Source organism: Chaetodon trifascialis, chromosome 22 (genome assembly GCF_039877785.1).
Source record: "Chaetodon trifascialis isolate fChaTrf1 chromosome 22, fChaTrf1.hap1, whole genome shotgun sequence".
Lineage (NCBI taxonomy): Eukaryota > Metazoa > Chordata > Actinopteri > Chaetodontiformes > Chaetodontidae > Chaetodon > Chaetodon trifascialis.
In genome coordinates, this window is record NC_092077.1 from 17,387,613 (window position 1) to 17,406,790 (window position 19,178).

A 19,178-nucleotide genomic window follows, 5' to 3' on the forward strand; every position below is an offset into this window, starting at 1 on the left:
CGCAACAGCTGGTGCTCCCCTTTAAAGCCCTCCTGCCTTTGGAGTCTTACATACAGACCTGATGTACTGGGCTCAAGACTTAACACATAAGTGCTCCTGTCTTTGGGTTTAATACATTTAAGAAGAGAAACACCATATTTCAGTAACTCTAGCTCTGACATTTTAGTTGGGCATTAAACACATCAGCTATGGATTTAAGCCACCCATACTGACACTGTCTTTTCTCCTGAGTGTGCCATGAAGGCAAAAATGTGCTGCAAGTAGCATATATGCTTCTAAATATACAGCACCACATAACTTTATTAGTGACATTACTTTAGTAGGTTGTTTAATGTCATAGCACTGCCACCTAGTGGCCAATTGTGTGACTACAACAGGTGCCTGTGGCGGTAATGCAAGATTTTTATTTTATTTTTTTTAATAATAGTGTATGTGTCAGCATCTCCAACGTCAAATATTTCTATATTTCTGTGTAATGAATTAACTTTATATAAGTTATGATAAAGTCATGTATTGTTTTAGTGCTGAACGTTTGTTTTATTTACAGATCACAGCTTTCATCCATTTGGTTTTACTTAGCCTGGTTGATATTCGTATTGACATGATATTCTGAGCATGTTTTCAGTGCATTTATACCTCTACACGGGTTATTTCCACACCAGCTCACCGCTAGGTGCACAAGCTGCCCTTCAGCTGATTAGGCATGTTTTACTTTGTGCTGCATTCAAGTACTCCCAATAAGCTCCGATTTCAGATAAGAAAGTTTATGTCCATTTATGGGTGTTATCAAATGTTTTGGCAGGATTTGAAATAACAATATACATATGAACAAAGGATAGACTCTCTTTAACTGTTTATTTGTTTTAAAAACTGTATTTTATTGAACAAAGCGGAATGAAGAAGAAAACAATCGCTGTGTCACAGATTCTTTCTTTGATACCGTTTTGTATAATACAACATTTAATTTATGTTAATTGTTAAACAAATAGCAAGAGTACAAAAATATAGAAGAAGATTATTATTATTATCATTACCATTACTATTATTACTATTACTATTGACGTTATTTCTAAATTTACCGAGTGTCACTGAAGGCAGCATCACACACAGCACTCCCACGGTCCCTCGCGCTTCCTTTTCCAGCAGCGCCTGCGATCATGGCGGACGTGGTTGCGGAGCAGGTAGCGGACCAGAAACTAGTCCCGGACCGGGAGCTGAACGGGGAGGCAGAGGACAGAGAAGAGGCCGACCCCGTGGAGGAGACAGCGAAAAAGAAGAAGAAAAAGAAGAAGAAGAACAAGTCCACGGTGACAGGTGAGGCTGACTCGACCAGTTTCTTGCTAACAGGCTAGCAGAGCTAATGTTACTTACTAGAGCAGCGTCCAGTTAGCCAGAGTTAGCTGTGGCAAACTCGGAAATCACGGGGTGTAGCTTTCAAAATAAAGGTATACAGTCATTTTTTTGTTACTGATTACAACACATATTAGTTGTTTTTGTCAAAGCTATCAAAAAATAACAATAATAGGTTAATAGAAATGTCAGTGGACTGTTTGATTTCATTAGTGAGTACGAAGTACGTTAAAATAGGATTTTGAACGTTCACATTTCGGTTTGGGCAAATTGTATTTTACCAATAGTTTTTCAGTTAATTGTAATGATTGTATGTGAGGAAGTATATCCAATTGATTAATTTAAAATTATGTTGGTAAGATTGTAAGTGTGCCATTCTGGCAGCCATGTCTTTCATCTCTTTTATCGTTTGTCCAAACTGTCTGCAAAGATCTCCTGTTGAAGAACTGTAGCGCTTGGCTCGGAACTTTGAATTTGAAAGTCAAGCCGGAAGATTGGTGTCGGAACATGTTTAACTTGGCGTTGATCCTTATTAGCCATGCGGGTCGAGAGCAGTGTGGATAGTGTTGCTGTAGCGCCTGTCAGGCCTTATGAAACACGCCGGGCTTTAGTCAGATCCACATCTCGCAGCAATGACATGTAAAACAGGTGATATAATAAGTCATTTACTGCTCATTTTGACAGAAAACACGGGAATCTGGAGATTTAACTGCTCCCTTCAGTAATGGTTTGCCTTGCTGACTGCGCTGAGCCTCAGCCAAGTTTTCCTGTTTCGTAATTCCCCCTTTTGCCAGAGTTATTATATAAGGAAAGAAGACCCAAAGGATGATTAGTTTTAAATAAATCAGCCGCATCAATTAACAACAACCAAATTCCATTAAATTAACTGAAATATAGAGACATTTTACTAAATGTCAGACGTTCATATTTTACAGATCATACGCCAGGAACATTTAAAGGAAGTCTATTTGTGATAACAATGAGTCCTGTTCATTAATTCTATGAAAATGCTTCTTACCTTGAAGTGAGAGCTGTACTCTTCAGAAAGCCTGAGACAGAAACATATAGATGAAGAGGATGAAGATGATCCTTTAGAAAACCTGAGGGCGGCACATTTTCTCTATGATTGAGAAGTGATTTCTTAAAACCCTCCTTACATCCACAATAGTTGGTTAGTGCAGCTGCCACTTTGGGTAAGCAGTAATTAATCTTAAACTATCAAAACATCAGCAGATCCTCCACAACACACTCAGTGTTTACCTTTTAAAAATACTAAAGCTGTTTTTTCTTCCTAACAACAGATAATATATAATTAACATGTATATCATTACATTTGAGAAAAGGGAGCGCTGGTGTCGGATTGGTGCTCAGTTTTGGTTGATACCCAGAGCTTAGGTGTTATAATTAGTATTTGCAGAGAGAAAGTGGTCTCGAATGTTTTAATCAATTGTTTCTACCTCGCTAGTACAATTACAGTTAATCATGTGGCAGACGCTATTATCCAAAGCCCAAAGATACTTCGGCATGTGGACTGCCAAGGCCAGGGAGCGAACCACCGACCTATAACAGAATACAGTAATTTATAAACAGCCTGTTTACTGATAACGGTTTTACAAAATGTTCTGAGTCCGTGCAGTCATCTCCTTCATCCAACAACGTGATGAACCTCTCTCCATCCTCATCCACTGAGCCTTTCCAGGATGCCCCTTTCATATCCAACCATGGTCCTCTCCCCTGTTACCAATGAGCCTGTTTACCTGTGGAATGATCCAAACAGGTGTTTTTGGAGCGTTCCACATCTTTCCCAGTCTGTGAAACGTGTTGCTGCATCAGATTCACAATAAGCAGATATTTACAGAAATCAAAGAAGCTGATGAGCTCAAACATTACATATATTTGTGCTGTTTTGAGTTTGTGTCAAGAAGCACATGATAACATTCTGTTTATTTATGTTTTACACAGCGTCTCAAACCTTTTTTTTAGCTCTTGTCTACTTCTCTTTTCCCACATCAGCCTCTACTTTCTGCTGCTTGTGCTGATACAGCACCTTTTGCTGCTGCAGGCTGATTGCCTTTTCGGGCTGGCTGGCTGGCTGGCTGGCTGGCTGGCTGGCTGGCTGGCTGGCTGGCTGGCTGGCTGGCTGGCTGGCTGGCTGGCTGGCTGTGTGTGTGTGTGTGTGTGTGTGTGTGTGTGTGTGTGTGTGTGTGTGTGTGTGTGTGTGTGTGTGTGTGTGTGTGTGTGTGTGTGTATGTGTGTGTGTATGTGTGTGTGTGTGTGTGTGTGTGTGTGTGTGTGTGTGTGTGTATTCTTTTTGTTGATGATCTTGTTGCTGCTGCAGGCGCTGAGGCGGAGGCTGATGGAGTGGCCGAAGTGACCAAACAGCTGGAGAAGCAGGCGATAGAAGACAAAGAGAAAGAGGAGGACGGCGAGGAAGGTGATTGGTCAACACCTGCTTTAAGCACACCATCGTCTTATGAACACAATACTGACGCATCACGTGTAAACATCACACTTGGTAGCTGGCACTAACAGCATCTTCACTCGCACAGACGGAGATGATGGAGAGAACTCAGCAGGGAAGAAGAAGAAGAAGAAAAAGAAGAAGAAAGGGCGTAAGTTGACCACGTTTTGATGTGTTCAGAAGAGTAAAGCTCCCTGCGGTGTCGCGTCTGGCGTTGTCCTGAATTCAAACTCTCACTGTAAGACATCGGCCAGTCAGTCTGATGGGGTGTTTTCTTTTTTCCTCTCAGCCAAGTCTCAAACCGATCCCCCGTCTGTGCCCATCTGCGAGTTATACCCAACTGGAGCCTTCCCCATTGGACAGGAGTGTGAATACCCCGCCTCACAGGATGGGTGAGAGGAACGCACGCCTCCAGCTCGGCCAGTGTTTGGCCTGCTGGTTTCCTGCATGCTTCATTAGCGCTGCTGGAACTGAAAGACTGAACTTTTTCTGGTGTTGCTCCTCGACTCTGGAAGCCAAATCAGTGAACATCTTTAAAGTTCATCTTCAAACAATTCATTTTCTTTGCCTTTTTCTTGACCATATGTGTTATTTATTTTGCAGGTTGTTCAATTCTCACACACATCTCGGTTCTTTGATATTGTTTTTCTTTTTCTCCCATTTCCCCTTTCTTCCTCTAAAGCGCTTTATACCTTGTGACTGAAAATGTGCTCCATAATAACGAATAGTATTTGCAGGTCGTGTTAAAAAGTCTAAAATGATCAGTTGATAGGATCCTGTCTGATCCATGCAGTGCTGAATTTAACAGAGAAGTTTTGGAGCACTAGTCTAAATTTAAACCGCGAACACTGCATGAATCAGTTTTTCACGGTTTCTCTAAATTTGAATCAAGTTTACTCACAGTTGGACGGTGTTCAGATGTTCCAAGCTGCGTGTTAGTAAAGTCGGTGCTGATAATCTTGCCGCTGTCTACAGTTTGACATTATGTGCTTCTGAGGATGAATTTGTGGACCCTGGTTGGGCGAAAGAGGCCAGACGATGAGTCAGCAACATTGTTTTTGTTACTTTAAACCAGTTACTGACTGCAGTATTCACATGTTTACTTTCACCACTGACTGTCTGGAATGCTCAGCCTTTTTCATCTGTAACTGCTCCAATAAAGTGTTCCTGTTTTGTAGTAAGTGTTTGCTGTGTTCGTTTCCCAGTCGCAGCGCGGCGTGGCGTACGACCAGCGACGAGAAGCGGGTGCTGGACAAAGCCAACGAAGAGGTGTGGAACGACTTCAGGCAGGCAGCTGAGGCACACAGACAGGTCCGCCAGCACGTTCGCAGCTTCATTAAACCCGGCATGACCATGATTGAAATCTGGTGAGGCTGAGATCCACTTCATCACTGTTATCTTTTTCAGTGCTCGTATTGCTCAGGCGAAAGGGAGAGACGTTCTAAGAACAACAGGAAGTTAACGCTGATTTGGCGTTTATAAACGCCGTGAACAGTTGGAGCTGCAGCCGTGGTGATTAAGATGCTTTAAAACCCTCAGTGCCCGATGGTTGTTATTTGTGTGAGTCAAATCTGAGCACACAGATGCGAAACACATGTTTTTGGATTCACTGTGACTTGCACTTTCTGAGGATATCTCAATTAGATGTCCAAAAATAGACATCCTAGATAAAAACAGTGTTCCTTTGTAACACCAGAACCTCTCTAAGAATCGTCAGGTTTTTATGTTCTTCAGTTTCGTAATCCAGTGATACCTGTCCGTGTATCCATGAGGTCATTGCAAACAGGAAGTGCTACCAGCTAATTCGGCATACTTTCAATGGTGCTATTTTTAATGTCGGCTGCTGTAGGCCACAGCTGACTCTTTGACTCACAAGGTGCAGTTGTCTCTTGTTTCCACTTTAATCTCTTCATTCCTTCTGTCATCCCTGCCGGCAGTGAGCGGTTGGAGGACTGCTCTCGTAAGCTGATAAAGGAGAACGGGCTGAACGCCGGCCTGGCCTTCCCCACTGGCTGCTCCCTGAACCACTGCGCTGCCCACTACACTCCCAACGCCGGGGACACCACCGTCCTGCAGTACGACGACGTCTGCAAGATCGACTTCGGCACGCACATCAACGGTACGGCGTGAATGAAGTGCTGCTTCAGCTTCGCTTTGTGCGTGTGTTTAAAAGCGATGCATTCAAGGCCCACTGTGTCTCCGTAATGGACAAACAGAGTAGCAGATTTACATTACAGGCAGTTTACATTCATGAGTGTTTGCAGTGAAAATCCATCGTCAGACTCCTTAAACGTGGCTCCGATGGGTCATTAATCGCACTGAACAGCTCAGGTTAAGTTCCCTCTTTGTTTTACGGAGCTGCAGCTTCACTTGGCGACGTGCACGTCATCTAAAAGCTGCTCTGCTTTGTGCTCGGTGTCTGTTTGCAGGGCGAATCATTGACTGTGCCTTCACTGTCACATTTAACCCAAAGTACGACAAGCTGCTGGAGGCTGTGAGAGACGCCACCAACACCGGAATCAAAGTACGGCTAACAAACACACCCAGACGAACACACCTGATGTGATCTGATGATTGTATGTGGTGCTCATGATTTCCTGTTTGTCTGTTGCAGAACGCCGGCGTTGATGTGCGTCTGTGTGATGTTGGAGAAGCGATTCAGGAAGTGATGGAGTCCTACGAGGTTGAGCTTGATGGCAAAACATACCAAGGTAGTTTCCTAGTACCCTGAAAGTGCTTGAATTTTACTCTGATAAAGCTGCACGCTGCCTGCGCAAAATATCTTGTGGCCTCCTGATTCCTGAATCTCGTTCCTTCTGTTCCAGTGAAGCCAATCCGAAACCTGAACGGCCACTCGATCGGTCAGTACAGAATACACGCAGGCAAGACCGTGCCCATCGTCAAAGGAGGCGAAGCCACGAGAATGGAGGTGAGTCCGTTATGACCGCCATCATCCTCACTAATGCTGCTGTTGAAATACTGAATGTGTTTGGAGTGCAGTGTAGCTACGTGTGAAACGCCGCCGTTGATTGTGTGTTTTCTCCCTTCAGGAGGGAGAAGTTTACGCCATCGAGACCTTTGGCAGCACAGGTAAAGGTGTGGTCCACGATGACATGGAGTGCTCTCACTATATGAAAAACTTTGACGTTGGCCACGTCCCCATCAGGTAAGAGTTTGTCCTTCACAATGCAGCCAAAACATGCACCTGTTTTTTTACGTCAGTATATTGTTGACCTCTTCATTTGTTAAGTTTGATACAACAACATTGAGACGCTAAGCTAATAATGTCAACAAAGGGAGGAAAAGCATTCTGTCGCCTGATGTTTACTCCGTCCCTCCTCTCCAGGCTTCCCAGAGCGAAGCATCTGCTGAATGTTATCAACGAGAACTTCGGCACGTTGGCGTTCTGCCGGCGCTGGCTGGACCGTCTGGGCGAGACCAAGTATCTGATGGCCTTGAAGAACCTGTGCGACCTGGGCATCGTGGACCCCTACCCTCCCCTCTGCGACACCAAGGGCTGCTACACTGCTCAGTTCGAGCACACCATCCTGCTCAGGCCCACCTGCAAGGAGGTGGTGAGCCGGGGAGACGACTACTGACACCCCAGCCTCTGACAGCACCGCCCCCCTCCCCCATCACCGCCTCACTGCACCTCCAGACCCTGTTAGCAACTCCTCCTTCAGAGAAACAGCAGAACAGAAACAGAAAAGAGCTTTGAAAAACCTGACATGGTCGTCTCAGAGCAGCTATGAGGGATGCCAAATGCTACTGTATTCTACCCACAATGCACCACTCACAGCTTGCAAGGAACCAGGACTGGCTTTCTGAGTTTTCTGTCATCAACCACAGCTAAAGAAATTGTAAACAAGCCAACACGTTTTCGTCGGAGGAAGCATGGTAGTTTCCTTCAGTGTCCTGCGGACCTCATTTTACATGATATTAAAGAGTTAACTGTCAAACAGTTAAACATTTATTTAAGCTGCCGCTAAATCTAGTGACTCCCCGTACACCTCCCTTCCATTTTCAGAGTTTCTATGGCTCCACTGAGCCTGCAGTGCTTTAGTGCTCGAGTTAAATTAAGCACAAATGTTACTGACGGGTTCGAGAAGTGGTCGGGCCGCTGCATGGCCAGAAATCTCTGCAAACAGACAATTTCTAACATTTAAAGCTCGGGGTGTCGCAGTAATAAAGGCCATCTTGGTGCGGACACCGTGCATCTGCAGCTGTATGTTTGGCTTCTGTCGCTCCAGGAGGGAACTCGACACCTCTCGTCATCCTTTCTTTGATATTTGTAAAATATCTTTGAAATGGTTGCTGCCACTGTATGTTTCCAATTCAAATGCTTCATTTTGAACTCCCGGAAAACGTTTTTGTAAGAAAAAAGAAGATTAAAATGATTTTGCTCATTGTCGGCTGTCCTCCTCTGATGTCTCTAGTCACAGTGCAAGAAGTCAACAGATCTCCCAGCAGCACCTCGAGGTTATTGAAGTCCTTTTTTTATCCAAGCGGCAGTCCAAAGCTAAAATATATCAAGTTTACTACCACAGAAGATTAAGAAAAGCAGAAGTATCACATATGGGAAGCTCGAGTCAAGTGAAATAGTTTGACATTTTGGGAATAAACCTTTGTCGTCAAAGTTTGATGAGAAGCTCAAAACCACTGATAAAACATGAAGCTAGCAGGCACTTAGCTTATCTTAAGCTAGCATAACGACTGGAAACGGATAATTGAACTGCTGGCCTGGCTCTGTGCAAAAGCCACAAACTGTCATTTCACATGTTGGTTTTTGAACATATTAAAGACGTTAGCAGTAGCAAGCTTAGGCATATTTTTGCTACCGTCGGACAGTGCTAGGCTAGCCGTTTCCTGGTTTCTACTGTGTTTTGTATGCTAGCTTAAGCTAACCGAATGTTAGCTGTACTGTTAGCTTCATATGTAGAAACTCCTGTGGTCTGAATCATCCTTTTAGGTATGAATTGGTGATTTTGGACTATACAAATAAAACTGAATTGAACAGCTTCCTGTGCAAAAGGAAGGGAAAAGCAAGACACCAGCAACTTTTGTAGAAAAATGAAAAAATATTCTCATTTATTGAGGTAATTTTCTCTAGAAAAAAATGAGGTAACAATTTGCATAGTAGAACTTCCACAAATTTACACACACACACAACACACACACATACACACATACACCCATGGAGTAGAAACCAAAATGCCAACAATGTGTCACGTCTGACAATGGAGGACGAACATGAAGTGAAGAACACACACCTTCTTAATGATGGAGAACAGAGACAACTGTCCAAACTGCTGCTGGTGGTGAACAATCAGCGGTTGTATAAAACTTTATAAACAGTCGAGAAGGAACCTCTGAGAGGGATTATATTTATATAAAAAATACATTCAGAATCTAAATGCTGGTCTGCGTGGGACTGCGGCTGTGCAGACTCCACTTTGCTGAACTGATATGAACTATAAAAATATATCACTTTTCTGAAGAAAAGGGCACTTTTCTAGCACACTAGTATCCCTCTGGCTGGGGATGGTTTCGGCTCTGAAGACAATTACATTCTGGAGCAGAGAGGTGGCAGCATTTAGCCAAAAAACATCCCTTTGGAGACGCTTTCAGCCCCCTCAGTGACAGAGGGAAGAAAAAATACAACATCCAGCAAATATTGAACTGTTTTGGAAATGCTGAGAGGTTTTTCCATACACTTGCCCCAAGGCTTTGGCTTGAGGTCTGACAGTGTTTCCTGACAGACCCAGGAGTACTTCAGAGAGAAAAATAAACTTCCCGCCCTGCTCGTGTACACATCTTCAACTATGAAGAGTAAAAACCTATTCTGTAGAAAGTAGTGCATTTCAGGCAGGACAGCGGCTGAACTCAGCCGGGTGGTTAACACCGATCCAAACTTTACCTGTCTCGAACAACCGGAGGCCATTTCTAGTGAGTGAATGACATGTTACAACCCGACATCCAGTTCTGTGACAACTAGCTAAAGTGACTGAGAAACATTTCAGTTGATTTTAACATTTACAATCAACAAGCCACCAAACACAGGTAGGCAGACACGTGAATACACCTGCAGAGGACACCTGTAGTCGTGTCTGGCCAGAGTCTGTTGGCTGCTACTGAGACACATCTTGGCTGATACTCTCTTTATAAAATACAGCTGAACACAAATCACAAACGTCATGATTTTGTTTCAAAAATACCTACATATAAACACCATATACAGGAAGTTCAGAAAGCAGAACCAGGTTTTAAAAAGGAGTCCTTCCTCTCTTTTTTCCCTATTTTTGAAAAATAGACTAACAACACCCATCCTCCCAGGATATAAAATGCCCAAAGACAGAGAGGGAAGAGAGAAAGAGCGAAAGGTGGGGCTGTGCTGATATCTTCTCGCTGAGTGGTCAGGCTGCAGCGGAGGAGGAGGAGGAGGAGGAGGAGGATCAAGGGGATTGTGGTCCTATAGCGGCCGGTCTTTGTCCTGAGTTACTCGCTGTGTGTAGAAGAGGATGTAGGCCTGAGCACGACAGACCTCCTCCACTGAACACACGTTCAGCTTAGAGTCATTACAGTGAACCCAGAAGCCTGGAGGAGAAAACGAGGGAAAACGTATGAAGGCAGCACAAGAAGGAACCTCAAACTCAGCCCGCATGAACGGGACGCACCGGTGATTCGTTAGTTTAACCACGCAGGGCTGAAAACACACTTCTCTCAACATGAGCAGCACAGCTCGGCCTGTGGAAACAGTTACACAATGAGTGTGTTTACACTGGTGTCCAGGTTTTGATCTTATTCAGCATATGGCGTTTACATGGAATGCGAGAAATCAGGTGATTCAAATCAGATCAGAGTGAGGAGTCCTCTCTGCCGAAACATCAGCTGACACATCAGTTCCAGGAGTCAATGGAGCAGATACACTTCTAGACCTTCAGTATTAATATATATTAATAATAATATAAATAAGGCACACCACAGTCTGAAGGCTACTGTTATTCTAATGTGTAAATACATGTTTAATCAACATTTGACATCTGCTGATATGTATATATTTCTCTCTACATGTACTCAAACATGCCTGACAGACAAACGCTGCATTGAGGATAGTGCTTTTCACTGATTGGCCACAGGAAGTGAAAACAACATTTTCTGCGACGATATTTTGGTTTGTTTGGATTTTATGCCAGAGTACTTAAGACAAACCTTACGCCTCTGTGATGCAACCAAACATCGGCACAGCTTTAGCGTCAAGCTAACGAGTTTCAGTGCATCGTTCAGTGTGGACTGTGCACCCTAGAAAAAGAAGGAACGTCTGTACAGCTGCTGCAACAGACCACAGGAGATTACTCACCTCCTTCTGTGTTGTAGCAGTAGGAGGTGTAGTGGCCAGAGCCGAAGCCCTTCCCATGATGCATCACCACAGCGGAGAGGTTGTAGATGAAGTGCTTGGGGCGCGGCGAGCCCGCAGAGCTGGGGCTGCTGGGACCAGAGCAGGGCCCGACTTTGGCCGAGGGCTCTCGGCAGCAGTATGGCTCCATGTTGAGAAGCTGGTCAAAGCTGACGTGGACCCCGATCTTCTCCCGGTGGTTCCGCCCAGACCACCTGAGGACCAATCACAAGCCAGTAAGCCAGTGCACATTTTAACAATTCATGGACTAAACGTGGAGTCTGGTTTAACCACAATGCACTCCTGATTTTACCTTTTCTGTGTTTTACCTTTTCTCGACACCTCTTTCCAGTCCTTCAATTTGAACTATCTGCTGTTTATGTAATACTTCACTTCGTTTTAAATGAACAATCCCGTTATGCTTGAGCTGGAAAGTTAATTTCATGTCATCTTCCGCTTGATAAAAGCTACTAATGCACTAATTTCTGGCAACCGATTGTTCGACTTTCTGATTTATGACTGACACTGGCAGGGCGGCGCGAGGGAGTACAGCACAAATAAGACAAACATACGAAGATTTAATCACACTATTTACGTGTGTGCGTGTGTGTACAACTGTCCTTGCAGGGATGCATTAAGATGGATGAATGAACCACAGAGGCCGACTGACTCGCTGTGACGTCATCGTACCTGAAGCGTTTGAGGTGAAGCCGCAGGACCTGAGGCAGTTTGTGGACCATCAGCTGTTTTTGTGCTTCGGTCAGGAGGACTGATTTGGAGGAGGTCCGCCGTCGAGCAGCTGCGATCAAGAGGAGAGAGTTAACACGCAACGCAAACTTTACTCCATGATGTTATTACTGTTGCACAACATCCGACCTGATACTTTAATTTACCTCAGTTTTGATTAAATATGAATGGGACACACTGAAATAACAGCTGTAGCCTTCTTACAGTAATCTTCTCTTTTCACAAGCTACTTGATGGAAATACTGGAGGCCCTGCTTCATCAGGTTTAGAAACTCAAGTTATTGATATCAATGACAGTTTAACTGGGGTTGTTGGGAAATACAAAGACACTGCAAAGAGCGCACAAACCCAAGAACAGACATCTTAAATGTCTGCCCGTAATCACATCAGTCACAGAGTTAACATTAATCAGTGACAGCTGACTGTCACGACTTGACGCCGCACGACACTGAGAAGCTGCGACTTCAATGCACCCACATGTTTTCACATTGACACACTCACTTTCGGTCACTTCTCTTGTCGATACTTTTCATATTTGTACTGTAAAGCATTGCAAATTGGCATAAAGGTCACCACAACACTCAGTAAGAAAACCGCCATTAAACTTTTATATCACCATCAAAGCTTTCAGGACTCCTCAGACAAGTAACAACATTTGCCTGAAATGTTATCAATGAGCATCCAACATTTTGGGTAAACAGACTTAAATGAGAAGATGGTTATCTCTTTAACCTCCATTCACAAGAAAAACCGGTCCAGGGCGAGCTCAGCCTGCCTGAACACAACAACTGGGATTGGAGAGCGAACAGACGGGAGAGCGCTAACCACAGGCTGGATCTGTGATTCCTATCAATGCCAGATGTAAATGTGCTCGCATTAATGTCAGGTCTGAGAGAAAACGTCGTGTGTGCACGTTCGCATTACTGAACTCACAGTTACAGTGGTCACAGGCGTAGATGTTTCCCTCCAGCGCTTCAGTCTCTGTGAACTTGGCCAGCATTTCCGTCAGATGGCATGAAGCCTGAGCAGCCGACTCCCTGCTATTGCTGTGATACCGCTCAGGGAACTCCAGAGACAGATCCCAGAAAGGCTCCACAGTGTTGGAGCGCTGGTCGCAGGCCAGGCACGTCACCTGCACCACGGAGAGCCACGGAAATAAAAACATGAGCGTGGCCACAGCAGATGGATGTAATGCTATATTATACATACAATCTCAGATTATTCTAACGCTGCTTGTAACTGTTCTGGCCATCATGTGTGCGCCTTCCCTGACTTCTATGCTGTAAAAAAAAAAAAATTTAATTCAATTCAATTCAATTCAATTCAATTTTATTTGTATAGCGCCAAATCACAACAGAAGTGGGAATTCGCTTTAATTTTCAATCGTAATATAAAGGTCAACCTACACTTTATGTGCAGTGATCGCTGCCATTGTCAGTGCAAAGGCAGCCTGAGTCAGCGCTGTTGTTAACAGCCACAGGGCCGAGACACCCCAAAGCCCTTAGAGACACACAGCGTCTATTCAGCAGGAGCAGGTGTCGCAGTGTGTGCTCAGCCTCCACAAGTAGACGCTAATCTCTTGTCCTCGCACTAACTCTCCACACCCCCTACATCTGTCCTCCATCAGCTACTATATGTGACGCCGTGACTGTATGCATCCAAATATCGTCATCAGTGGCTCAAGCGTCTGAAAGGTCTCACAGTCGCACTCTGAGCACATAAAAGACATTTTTACATTAGGAGGTGAGTCTTTTTACTTATTCTTAAGAAATGAGCCCCCCCCCCCCTTTGGTCAAGCAAATTTGGTAAATAGATGAATAACACCAAGGAACGCAGGTGCCATTAATGTAAGTTAATATTTATAGTATGTAAGTAGCCTGAAAGCTGCAGTACTTGAGATTAGGGCTGCTAGACATGACTGTTTTCACTATAGATGATTCTGTCAATCATTTTGGTAACAAAAAAAAAATGCTGATCACATATTTGCAAAGCCCAAAGTTGTATCCTCAAGTGTCTTGTTTAGTCTACAACCCAAAGATATTCATTTTACTGTCACAGAGGACTAAAGACACCAGAAAATACTAACTTTTGAGAAGCTGAAATCAGACTGTGAGTTCTTCAAATCTCTTGTTTTAACAATCCAAAAATAAAAAAGTGATGTTCAGTTTAGTAAGACAAATTACAGAAAAGCTCTCGGTCACACTGGAGACTCAGAAACCTGAGAATTTAGAGCAGTTTTTCACTATTTTTGCTTGAAAAAGCACGAAATGAGTGCAGCTCATACTCAGAGTTTTAGACTCACGTCAGTGCTGGAAGCTTAACCTCCACTTCAGGATTTGAGGCCAAGTTCATGTGAATTATAAATCAGCGTTACAGTTCAGTCAGAGCTGATGATGGCTGATGAATTATCAATGCAACCACAGTGTGTGTGGGCGGATCTGAGTGGGCTCATGAGTGTAGACATCATGACGAATGAGTGAACTGAAGCTTATGACCACTGCTGACTTGCAGGTGTGTGTGTGTGTGTGTGTGTGTGTGTGTGTGTGTGTGTGGTACCTGGCTGAGGAGCTGGCCATGAAAGATGGTGTTGACCACGCTGAGCACCTGCTTGATGAGTCGTTTTTGTGGGACGCCTGCAGTGGTTGTGTGCTTGCCTGTGCTCTCCAGCTCGTGCTGCACCTTGTCCAGCAGCTCACACAGGAACTCCTGAGCATCCTGCTGAGCGTAGCCCCTGAACGCCGGGATCAGCTGCCATACCGAGTGGAGCATGGCAAAAGGCGATACCAGCGCCCACTTGCCAGACCACATAACCTGGAACAAGGTGTGCAGCTCGTGGCAGAGAGAGATGTGCTTCGAGCTGGGCTCTTTGGGTTGTATCAGTTCCATGCTGCGGCCCCGTGAGGCCCCACCGCTCAGCCCTGCCCCAGAGCCTGAGCTGGTCTGGAATCCCTTCTTTTGGGTTAGGGAGGATTGGGACGAGGCCTTCCCTGCCAGCTGGCCGTGGACGGCAGATGCCAGAAGCTCCAGTGCCTGGGTCAGGTCCAGCCGCAGAAAACACTCCCTGAAGACATGCAGGTGGCTCAGCACCTGCAGGATGGAGTTCATATAACAGGTGTTTCCTAAATTCCTCAGGCCCGTCACTCCAGGAGTAACTGTGGGACGCCGTTTGAAGGGTGAGCCACCCTGTTTGGTACTCTGCTTGCGGCGAACAGGTGTTTGGGCAGCCCGGGGGATCACTGAGGGTGTTTTGGGTTTGGATTTGGTGGCAGAAGAACGACTCCGGGGTTTGGGAGTTGGCGGGACCTTTTTCGACCGTCCAGCTTTCTTGGGGGTGGCAGTGGCAGGGCTCTGACTCCTGGGCCTGCGTGTGAGTGTTGGGGGCACAGGGGTTTTTGTCTTGTTGCATACCCTCTTGGATGGTGTTGTGACCGCCGCATCTGCTACTCTCTGGCTCTTCCATCGTAACCGCCGACTCTTCCTGAGAGGGGCGTTCTCCAGCTCCTCCTGTAGCTGCCTCTTTAGAGCCCTCCTCCTCTCCCTCGCCTCCCTTTTCTGCTCCTCCTCCTCCTCCCTCTTTCTCTCTTCTTCCTCCCTCTTCTTTCCGCATTCAGTCAGTCCAAACCAGAAGCGGAAGACCCGTCCCATAAGCGCCCTGCGGCGGTGCCAAAGTGCAGTAAACATCCTGTCCTCGTCCCTCAGCTGTAGCTCACGGGCGCCGGATGGCATGACGGCATCCGGGGCGGCGCTAGCAGAGCGGAGGGTGCGCCCGCTGCGGGTGGTAACCTCATAGCGCTGGCTCTGGATGGCGCTGAGCGTACTACGAAGCAGCTTCAGGTCTCCGGTGGCATTATCATTCAGGACATAGTCGTCACACAAATAACAAAAAACATAAAGTTCGTTAACCTCCATAGCCAACGGGTGGCGCTGCTGCTGGAAATGCTGCAGAGCATGTTCCTCGATGTAGCGCCCACATGCCACGTGAGCACAGCCCAGGCAGGCCCATATAGACTCGGTGGTGTTGCAGTCCACGCAGTGCCACTTCTGGGGGTTGAGGATGGAGTGGTCTGGGGCCAGCCGCAGCCGCCCCACATGCTTACACCTGTCCATTACACACGCCCGCCCGCCGAGCTGGCTGGCTGGCTGTGTCAGTCAGTCAGTAACTGACCGTCTGTGTGTGAGTCTGTGTGGGTGTGTCAACGTTTCACACTCGCTTCATATCACCATGGTGACCATGGTGAGCAGAGAAATGGGACCCTCCCAGGGCATGGTCGTTTCTGGAGGGGAGAGAGGACAGATCTGGTGAGTCTGAGCAGGTGTTGGAAAATTAAAACGGACCTATGTTTTCAAAACATATGCTTAAATAATTAAAAATGCCTTTTTCCCTGTTGTTATTTTCTGTTCACACTGTTCAACCACCTACCCAGACAAGCCAAAAAATAGCTAAAAAAAAAAACCCTAAAACATTTGGTGTATTTTTACAACATAATAACATCCTGTTCTTCTCTTGGAAATACATCAAACCACAAATTAAATCATCATCTCGAAGCCACCACATCTAACTTCCCATGGCTCTGCATTATGAGGCCATAGCTGCACACAATAAACTTTGGCAAACTGCCAGCTATAACATTTCCTAACAGAAACATGGGCCAACAGTAAAATAACTGGTTGATAAACATGACTGCACTGAGTGATGCCAGGCATATCCACTAAAAACAGAAAGGTGTGTGAGTTAGCACAGGCTGTTGAAGCTGACAAACATTGGAGCTTTTCCAGAGATAGTTACTAAGCAATAAAAACTCCCCCGGCGAAGTGACAATAGCCAGGGTGACTTCACAGGGATGTGAACATATTTCCCTCTGTCAAAACATACTAACATGGAGGACAGAAGGTCCAGGATTTGTCTCTTGGTGTAATTCCAGCTTCTAACTGCTGAGGAGTTGTTGAACAATGGGTTGGTCTTTGGGTTACAGATAGAAGAACAAGTAAACTCAACCCAAGACCCAACAATCAGTCTCCACTGAGCCTCCTCTGGCTTCTTTTCACAACCCCGGGGGCTGGTGTGCCTCAGCTGAGAAAGCAGGGATCCTTGAGTGGGCTGACCCACCCACTGAGGTCACAGAAGTAAGATTAATGAACAAAAGGGGAGCTGATCTTGCAAAGTGGTGCACCCTTTGTCTGGGTACAGAAGTACCTTTACTGGGAAATGAAAGCACGAGAGGGAAACCGATGGAGGGCAAGGGAACATGATGTTTCTAACTTCACAGATATCCTGTTTCTTTCTGCTGTATTATCCCTTCATTTCATTAAACACTAAGCATGAAAACAGGCTGAAAGCATTCAGGTCAAAGTAGGTGTTTGTTTATCACTGATATTGTGGGAGTGGGCGTGTTTATTCAATAAGTGCTCATCAGACTGTGCTGCCATGACAGTGTGCAGCCGCTGTGATATAAATAAAATCTCAAAGCTGTCAGGGATCCAAGGCAAACGCTGCTGAGTTGATGACTAACCTACAGTCTTGTTAAGATTGCTAAATCGTAGAGCAAGAAAGCCTTTAATGTTGAAGGTATCACGATAAGCAATGAATGTGCAGAATAACGTGGCACTTTGCTGTGGTTCAGGTCGGTCCACAGCGTCCACATGAGGACCTCACGCTGAGGATTATCCATATTGTACATTACAGTAATCATCACAGAGCTTCGGCGACAACGTCAGTGAATTTGTAGGCAGAAATAAGAGGTACACAGTGCGAAGACTCGTCTGAAAGTTCTTCCACAGTTTCTAATGTCACCGAAGTTTTATCAGCAAGTTAGCGCGCTTTGCCTGGTTTGTCCTTGTGACTGCATGGTCTGAAGTGGCTGAACACCACACAGCCTTACGCTAACACGGGTGAAAGAAGTCACGACAGGCACCACCAGCATGTCTGACCTTTCAACAAACTGGGCGACATCACAGTAAAACGAGACCCACGATAAGGGTAGTCGAAACAGCCCAACTTTAAAGTTATGCTACCTCTACAGCTACTGTTAGCTAGCCACTGCTAGCGTGTAACTGATACAGCAATGAGGAGTTGCGATTATAAAACATATCATTTGCGAAGAAAATCAAAACCACAATTAAAACATTGCGAAAGTACTGCCCAAACAGCGTAAAATACGAGCCGGGTATATGCCTACAGGCGCTAGTCACGGTAGCTCTACCGTTTTTACTGTGTTTATTCAAAAGATTAGGGGTCCCTAGCTGCCCAGCTAACATTAACCTAGCATGCTAGTTAGCTTTAGCCTGCCAGGCTAACTGCGATAATCCCAACAACTTCATGCGTTAGCCGGAGGTCAGCTCCCAGCGGCAGGCTCGCTTTAAAACCAACCTGCTGGGTGTATTTAAACAAGAACAAACACACCATCGACTTCACAGTTACACATTTGTTATGAATGACTCTATGAGAGAAGAAAACAGCATACCGATCCTCTCCTTCACGGTAGTAACTCCTCTGTTTCTAAAATGATCGCCATCTTGTCGTGTCGCGTGGTGTTGGCTCGAGTGCGTCCTCGATACGTGACGTTGTTGTTGTTGTTGTTGTTGTTGTTGTTGTTGTTGTTGTTGTTGATGATAATAGTGGGAGTGAAGATAGTCCCTTATCCGCTATCAGAACTTTGTTTTGACTATTCAAAGTCGCATTATCCTCCAATTCAACTACTTTTAGTTCCTTTTGTCATTCATTAGTTCAGACTTATAGATTTTGGTTTTATTGTAGTTTAAGTGATTTTTTTTTAACCACGTGTTTTGTTTCCTGTCAGTTCTTCATCGTTGTACTGTTTACATGTAGTACCACTCGTTCTTATTTGCTGTGTGTTATGACACACTGCCACTTTTCATGAAAACAGCCAAAAAGCCAAAGAGGGACTGAGGAAAATCACTGCTGGGCACTGACGAAACAGAAGTAATGCGATTTTATACCGCTAGAGGGAAGTGTTGCATCATTCACGCTCAAATATTGTCCCATTGACTCCAAAACCACTGCAGCTAAACCAGTATTTAACCAGTTTAAAAAGAAAACCAAAGCTCCATAAAGGTTGTTTCATCAACATCTTTGAGTGTTTGGAGTTAACTAACGATTTGATTTGATTTCAAGTCAATTTCGTTTCAAAGTGGAGGCCCAAACTAAAAGCCTGCAGTAAAAAAAACAAAAAAACAAAACAAAAAAACAATTACAAGTAAAACTCTTGC

At 45.1% G+C, this 19,178-nt stretch overlaps 2 protein-coding genes across 2 annotated transcripts; one reads left to right on the forward strand and one right to left on the reverse strand.

The window, feature by feature from the left end:
* The first annotated feature begins 1,123 nt into the window (after nucleotides 1–1,123).
* metap2a (methionyl aminopeptidase 2a) lies at nucleotides 1,124–8,220 on the forward strand. Its single transcript, XM_070991789.1, has 11 exons — nucleotides 1,124–1,314; nucleotides 3,689–3,784; nucleotides 3,900–3,962; nucleotides 4,101–4,203; nucleotides 5,017–5,178; nucleotides 5,749–5,930; nucleotides 6,241–6,335; nucleotides 6,426–6,522; nucleotides 6,637–6,740; nucleotides 6,862–6,977; nucleotides 7,158–8,220. Exons 1-11 carry the CDS (start codon nucleotides 1,158–1,160, stop codon nucleotides 7,408–7,410), a joined length of 1,428 nt encoding a protein of 475 aa, XP_070847890.1. The 5' UTR covers nucleotides 1,124–1,157; the 3' UTR covers nucleotides 7,411–8,220.
* Nucleotides 8,221–8,873: 653 nt separating this feature from the next.
* Nucleotides 8,874–18,508, reverse strand: usp44 (ubiquitin specific peptidase 44). The gene is made up of 6 exons (XM_070992523.1): nucleotides 18,413–18,508; nucleotides 14,508–16,225; nucleotides 12,885–13,083; nucleotides 11,895–12,003; nucleotides 11,169–11,419; nucleotides 8,874–10,405 (listed from the first exon to the last, which is right to left on the reverse strand). The coding sequence occupies exons 2-6, from the start codon at nucleotides 16,056–16,058 to the stop codon at nucleotides 10,281–10,283; spliced, it is 2,235 nt and encodes a 744-aa protein (XP_070848624.1). The 5' UTR covers nucleotides 16,059–16,225; nucleotides 18,413–18,508; the 3' UTR covers nucleotides 8,874–10,280.
* Nucleotides 18,509–19,178: the final 670 nt, after the last annotated feature.